We start from the raw sequence: 7,474 nt of genomic DNA, 5'->3' as shown, positions 1-7,474 counted from the left end.
CATACAAGTTGCACAACTATCCCCCAAAAAAAATCCCATATATAACCTTCCCACATGTGCACTCAATCATCTTATATGATTCGAAATGGTATACCTTATATTTTCTTTGCAAGAAAATTTGCACACACATGTGGATATGCATATTAATTTAATTTATTCAAGGGGAACTCTTAATACTTCAATATTTTAATTAATTATTGATACATGATTTAATTAATTATTTTATTTTTTAATTATTTTTATCATCTTTCCTTTTTTTTATCTAAATTAATTTGCAGGTATGTACACACTAATTTCCACATGTGCACCCAGAGGTCTTCTTAAAATAATGAACATAATTATATTTCCATCATCAATTAAAATTTACTACTTAGTAAGAGGGATCTTACATTCTCCCCCACTAGTTAAAATTCTAGGGGGAGGCTATGTGTTAGCATAGGAAAGGATCTAAAGATACAACTACACACACCTAGGAACAAACCACCACCTAAGTGATACTCATTCTTCTAGAGCCTAGGTAGTCACACACATGATGGAGAATAACATGACATAAGTGATTAGGACAAGGAACATCATGATAGGTGATTAAAGAGCATCGTAAAATATCCTCATTTTATGCCAAAGATTGATGATTAATAGACTAGATGCATCAATTGAATGGTTGGGTACTATGTATCACAAATCAGAGGCTATCCAAATACATAATGATGTTGCTCTTACATGTGTGTATTTTGCAATGAAACTTTGTCATTATGTGTTCCATTTGATTATCTTGCATAGTTCCAATCAAACTACCTCTCTGTATGTGTTAAACTACCTCCATTTGGTTATCTTGGCCTGCCACTCACACACCAACTTTGTGCTACTCTAGTTTTTGTGGAAGCATGGAAATATTGTTGTGCTATAGTCTAGTAGTTTACACTCTATGAGTAGCACTTGCCTATATACGTCCAGGTGCAAACACCAAATCTAAAAATACTACAAATATGCATTTTAAAAAGGAACATTAGAGAGAAGAGATAGCAGAGATAGAAACTTGGAAAAAATCAAGTATGAAGAGAGAGAGCATCCGAGCTCAACATATGGGGGTTTTCATCTCATATGGGGGTTTTAATCTCATATGGAGTAACAAAAAAACATACGTAATGGGTTTTCAATTCAAAAAGTGAAAAAATCAATACAAAAGAGGTACTTGTATCATCTTGAATTTTAAAAAAGAGGCAAATCTAATTACAAAAATCTATAGATGGGGGGCTTTTATAATTACCCCTTGAATGCAAGTGATATACATGGGACTTTAACATAATGACTGCCCTACTACGTAAAATGTCGAGCAACCTCTGATATACCATAATAGATTTTAGAGATTATCATAGATGAAATAGACACAATAAAACAAGTTCTTTGAAAAGATGTCAATAACTAAAAAGATTCATTGTTTTCCCGAGACACAAGAAGCACAATCTTCCTTTGAAAAAAGGCACCTTAACATAGGAATGAAAAAATAACTCTCTCTATATGCTGCTAATCACGCTCCTTCATCCTAGCCCTTGGATTATTCCACCTTTTCATGATTATTCTTTAAACATCCTCGATTCTTTCAACCTAATCAGCAATATTTTACCTTATTTCAACATTTACATTTTATATAAACTTGTAACTCTTTCAACTCATCTCACCATAGATAAGAGCCACAATTTGGCATGATTTCTAACAGCATTTTTAATAGGCTCTCCACACTTCAATGCTCTATATTTTCAACTTTCTTGTGCAGCTTTGCAAGCATGTCTCGACCTTAAATGTTTACAAAGTGTGAGTTGTTCACTTTAATTGGTCACATTCGACATACTTCGGTGAATAAGGGTGGTAAAAGTACTGAAGGGTGTAAGCCTTATGCTAAAAAAAGAGCTAAAAGAAACCATTTTGGAACTCCATCATTGAATATATTGGTAAGTACACAAGGGTGTGAGATTGATGCTAAAATATGAGATAAAAACCATTTTAGAACTCCATAATTTTAAGATTAAGGGTAAAATTTTAATTCTCTATTATGAACTTTGAACCTACCTCCACAAACATATTGTTGCTATTATCCCCAAAAGGTGGAAGAACAATCCTAAAGACATGAAGTATGATTTTCACCCTCCATATATATGTATCTATATTTATCCGCAAAAGGTGGAAGCTCAACATGATAACTACTTGTTTTTTAGTATACAAAACCACTCAATGTGGTGAGAGAGGGAAGGACATGAAAAATAGTTTAATTCACTCACTTGAAAAGATAATATTAGGGAGTTTGGGAAAATCCTGATTCACATTTTGCAAGATCAAAAAAAGGGGGGGGGGCATGGTGAACCCTTTTAATATTTTTTAAATACCCCATCGTGTGATATATCATTGGAGTTTCTAAAATGACAAATTTGGAATTGGTATACTCAAGATACACCGAAAAGGGGATTCAAAAGAAAATTCCCAAAGTAATGGGCATTTTCCAAACTCCCTAATATGGTATTCGATGGGTCAAGAGCACAATCGCATACTTTTGTAACTCAAGAGGGTGTCTCCTAGAAGCATCTCTCCATCTGTAAAACAAAAACAACTCAAAAAATGGCACCACCGAACACCCCACCATAGAGGGGGGGAGGGAGGTTGTCCTTGTGTATAATAAAGTAAGAACATTGAAGCGACATCAAAGGGATCACTTTAGACTTATATCATTTTCATGCATTAATTGCTAATAGTAACTTTTATTCCTTTAATTTGAATTCTTATATAATCACTAGAGTACGTTTATTTATGTATCTAGTGTCTTTTACATGCTTATATGATTCAAGTTAGATAGAATTTAAAGAAATCACTTGGTTTATTGAATTCTAATTCAAAGTTATATCTTACAACTATCCGCATTGTGATAAATATATGTGTGTGTATGTATGTGTATTTGTATGTGTATGTGTGTGTGTGTGTGTGTGTGTGTGTGTGTGTGTGTGTGTGTGTGTGTGTACATATATATATATATATATATATATATGTATGTATGTATGTATGTATATGTATATATATATATATGTATGTATGTATGTATGTATATAGATAGATAGATATATAGACATATATATCTATCTATATACACACACACACACAAACACACACACACACACACACACACGCACACACACACACACACAACCCGATATAAATATAGATAGGCTGATGAAAGTTTCTTCCCATAAACATGAAAGTAGAGAAATATTTTTTGGAAGGTCATTTGAATTTTCTTTCTCATCTTGCTTAGAGGTTGTACTGTCAAATTTGTTTTGATTATTTACTTAAAAGTAGTGATTTAAACACATATCTTGTAAAACTCACCAACAATTTATTTTGGATGACCTTAGCGAATAGTCATTGGATAAAAAGAATCTCTTTTTTTTAGTAAAATATTATCCTCATAAAACATACCAACCCTTTTTGTGGGACCTTATAGATTAGTAAGATTATAAAATATTCTTTTTTTTCCCTTGAGAACAAAGTGCCAAAAGATTTTTTTGCACTACCTTTTATTTATGAGATAATTAGAATGTTACCTTGAAGTAGAGGTTCAAAAACAAAATTGTAAGAGTGTTGGTAGCTCACGAGTTTGTGATATTAAAAGCCTATATATGATGTGCCTCTTTAGGAGGAGTTTTTGAAATACCTTATTGTGAATTTTAAATGTTAAATTTACTCCTTTCTTTTATATAGACTTAGTGCTTTTTTTTTCCTAAAATCATCTTTAGCCTTTAAAACGTGAATTAAAATACATGTTTTGATTATACACATTTACATGTTTTTGAGTACCTTTCCAAGGTTGATAGACTTTATTCCAAAAAAAAATTAGAATTTCCTTTTAGTGTAGCTCTTTTTTTAACCAATAATGTTGATCCAATCTCCACTTCACAATGGTAAGGTTTGGCTTGCATTCCCCAAATCAAAAAACGGAATCAAAGTATGTCTCTAGAAATTTGATACTTTGGGTCGCATGTTTAGAATCCCTAGCTTTACCTTTGTAAGGCCACTCACGTGCGTTCAATAGGGAAGTCACCAGCTAACTTGTTGGAAGATCAAACCGTTGCATGATAGCCCTAAGACTTTGAAGATTGTTGCATGGCTCTCCTTAGCTCATACCTTGAAGATTGTTGCGTTGTACACTGAAAATTGGGTGCATAGGCTAAGGATAACTTTTATCAACAACAAACGGGTAGATTGCAAATACAGAGAAAGTCTTTGATCAGCTCATTGTTACGTTAGCCATTACCACATGCTCACCGACTCGTCCAGTAGTTAGGAGGAGAAGTAAATCAACGTTGGAAATGTCTTTTTGTTCAACACGCTATACTTTCATTATTCCTCTTATTCCTTCCACCCTAACATTTCACAAACACGTCCCCTAATATTTCACAAACAACACGGAGGACCTTTTCTCCCTCGGCCTCTCCTCTCTGAGTTGCAGAAGCAATCATCGCCGCCTTCCTCAACCCCAGTACAATTCAAGCCGAATCAACTTCCCACCTTCCAGATCAGCTTATCTCTCTATTACTATCGCTCCTCTTAATTATTATTACCATTATATTCAACCTGGATCACCGCACATTCTCTTCCTTGTAGGAGTGTATCACGCTGCAGCCCACATTCCCCGTCGCTTCCGGGTTCCCTTTTTATCTTGTAAACATTTGTCAAATTGAGAAGAGTCAAGCGCACGCTCCTTGAGAAAAAAAGAGTCCCTAGAATCTCGAAACCCCCTGCCTTCATAAATCTATTGCCATATTCTGCAATAGATTAGATTAATTAATATTCTTCCTTAATCTTCACATGATCTCCTTACAATATTTAGAGGAGTGCTTTCAATTGTTGAACCTTCTTATCTCTACATATACTTCTATATTTGTTTATGTACGTCGTAGTAGCTAACTATATTATATTAATCTAGTTGTCCTCTGTTATACACAAGCTGTAGGCTCGTGCTTTGCTAGTCACGATCGTTCGTCTACATAATTCGATTGTGCTAATCTTCTGTATAAGTAGATTCGTGCTTAATACTGTAATATACACCGGTTTAGCTTGGTTGTAAATGGGCTCGAAAATGAGAAAAGCACAGGGTGTTGGCCCGAGGCAATACGTGCGCTCGAAGGCGCCAAGACTTAGATGGACCGCTGATTTACACCATCGTTTCTTGGACTCCTTACAACGTTTGGGCGGCCAAGAGAGTAAGCTATAATCTCTCATTATCAATATTAATTCATGCTGCAGTTCTGCGAAATTTCCCTCAAACTGCAAGCTTCTGTTCATAATCTTGTTCCACCAAGCTTATATTCCCGAATTTTTCTCTGATTCGGTTGCTGCTTCTAACGTTAATTCAATCAACGATCTGCAGTATGGCAAGAGCTTAATAAACTACAGCCAGATCAGAAGATATCTGCTTGATCATGGGGTTGCTTTTCCTACGGTCAAATAAATGTACTTATTGATGATGAGATGATGTTGTTTGCGCAGAAGCGACCCCAAAATCTGTGTTGCAGCTTATGAACGTGAAAGGACTCACTATATCGCATGTGAAGAGCCATCTTCAGGTACTGATCAAGAGTTGATCATCGGTTTTAATAAAGAAGATCTGGCACGCCTTATCATCTAGTCCCTTTCTTAGTCGTGTGCATTATCGACAAAGTGATAAGAACTGCTTGATTAATGCTCAACTATAACTAGTAGACTGGGCCTAATGAAAGAATGGAATCTCTGCAGATGTATAGAAGTATTAGAAATGACGAAAACGGCCTACATGATGAAGGTATAGGATTATCGCAACGTTATATTAGGCTTATAAGATATTGCTCGTGATTAATATGTCATTAGGAAAGGCTAATCATGCGCTCCTGATTGATGCAGCAGTGCAGCAAAGCTTTGGCCGGATCAGGGTTTTTCGCAATTGGCTAGACGATTTTGAAACCAAGCATTTAGCAACAGGGAAGGCTAGGGTTAACAGTTACAATATGGATATGGGATCTGCAACGATATCGATATCGTCAAGCCGCAAATCACCATTAATCATGCAGCAGGAGTTGGGCGGCAGGTAGTTACTAATAAAGCCTCAGCTGGCAGTTAATCATTCCTTGTGTTATATTTGACTGTCCAAATTAAGCATGACAGCCCGCTAATTGCAACCCATATATAATTATGATGCGCCCCATGCAGGACGTCTAATTACATGAGGCCGGTTCTCAATGACCAACTGAAGTTCACAAATCGAGAGAACTTGCCTTCACCATTAAGGAAAGGATCGGAGCGCCCGCAGTTGAGTAACTGGCCACAACCGATTGTTGATAATTATGATACATTAAGAGATAATGAAAATCGAGAGCTGCCTCTAGTTGAGCAGCTCCTCATGCATTCACCCCCACAAGCTACCCACATTAAATCAGATGCGCACGAGATTAATCAAGATATTAGTGAGCAAAGCTTATCGCTTAGCCTATATCACCCAAGCAACACTAGGCCTAACCATAATGATAATCAGTGCTCTTGCAGCTCATTATATGATGAGACTAACTGCAACAGCTGTAGTGCACAATTAGAAACTGAGCAGTCGACTTCTTTTGATAATGAGGATGCTCAAGCTAATCAAGATGCTCAAGCTAATCAAGATGCTACTAGTAACTGCTTATCACTTGATCTCACCATCTCAATAGGAGCTGCGTGACACATATTGTAATATTCTTGGCTTCTCCTACATGATCAGTGCGTGTGAGTGTTGATATATCAATCTTTGCAGTAACTCTTTATGTGTTCAATGAATGTTCAGCGGTTGCCACATCCACGCAAAACTGTGATAATTAATGCCAAGACTTTCATTATATCTTAAGTTAGATTACTTTGTAGCATTAATATGAGACTATACTTCTGCATTAATAATGAATCAAATTTTATCTATGCATAACTTATGCTTCTAATTCCTGCACCTTTTCCTTTCTCCTTATGTTATATCTAATATAATCTAACCGCCCTTAGAAAAAAATACGTATATATATATATATACTTTTCTTTCATGCCCTTTACCTTCTAATCTCAGGCTGCAAGCCTTCACATGAATAATAGAATTAACCAAAGAGCAAATAAATGATTGAATTATTAAGTCAATACGATGATGCAAACGTTGCTGGATGATAATTATGGATTTAATTTGCGTCCCATCGATTCAAGGTGGTCCTCGTGACAACGAGGACTTTTCGTGTACACGGGATCCCTGCTTGCTTTGATCCGTCGCATTTAATGTCCCCATCGATTTCACATGATAACCAAATCATTCAAAAGGCTTGACTCCATCATCCATGTCTTCAGTTAAATATTATTCAAGGTCGTCCGCTCGAAAAAAACTATTTTCTCAAAAATTAGAAAACCTTCATATATAAAATTAAGAAATGATCAATAAAGAGTTTTTTAA

The 7,474-nt window shown here is 35.6% G+C and overlaps 1 protein-coding gene across 2 annotated transcripts; it reads left to right on the top strand.

The window, feature by feature from the left end:
- The first annotated feature begins 4,415 nt into the window (after positions 1-4,415).
- Positions 4,416-6,848, top strand: LOC147628013 (uncharacterized). Of its 2 annotated transcripts, none has more exons than XM_086815195.1 (5): positions 4,416-5,246; positions 5,533-5,609; positions 5,779-5,824; positions 5,923-6,106; positions 6,229-6,848. In XM_086815195.1, exons 1-5 carry the CDS (start codon positions 5,111-5,113, stop codon positions 6,731-6,733), a joined length of 948 nt encoding a protein of 315 aa, XP_086671321.1. In that variant the 5' UTR covers positions 4,416-5,110; the 3' UTR covers positions 6,734-6,848. The 2 variants fall into 2 exon arrangements, with proteins under 2 accessions (XP_086671321.1, XP_086671322.1); XM_086815196.1 differs by having other exon boundaries at positions 4,417-5,246; positions 5,926-6,106.
- Positions 6,849-7,474: the final 626 nt, after the last annotated feature.

Source organism: Cibotium barometz, chromosome 20, assembly GCF_041138505.1.
Source record: "Cibotium barometz isolate CiBa-2024 chromosome 20, ASM4113850v1, whole genome shotgun sequence".
Lineage (NCBI taxonomy): Eukaryota > Viridiplantae > Streptophyta > Polypodiopsida > Cyatheales > Cibotiaceae > Cibotium > Cibotium barometz.
Note: the sequence above shows the minus strand (reverse complement) of the source record. Positions and strands in the feature narration are given on the sequence as shown.

Bases quoted from the DNA above. Each gene is read 5' to 3' on its own strand.
- LOC147628013 (XM_086815195.1), top strand. From the start codon at position 5,111: ATGGGCTCGAAAATGAGAAAAGCACAGGGTGTTGGCCCGAGGCAATAC. The intron at 5,247-5,532 runs GTAAGCTATAAT...TTGTTTGCGCAG, and splicing joins ACGTTTGGGCGGCCAAGAGA to AAGCGACCCCAAAATCTGTG. The intron at 6,107-6,228 runs GTAGTTACTAAT...CGCCCCATGCAG, and splicing joins CAGCAGGAGTTGGGCGGCAG to GACGTCTAATTACATGAGGC.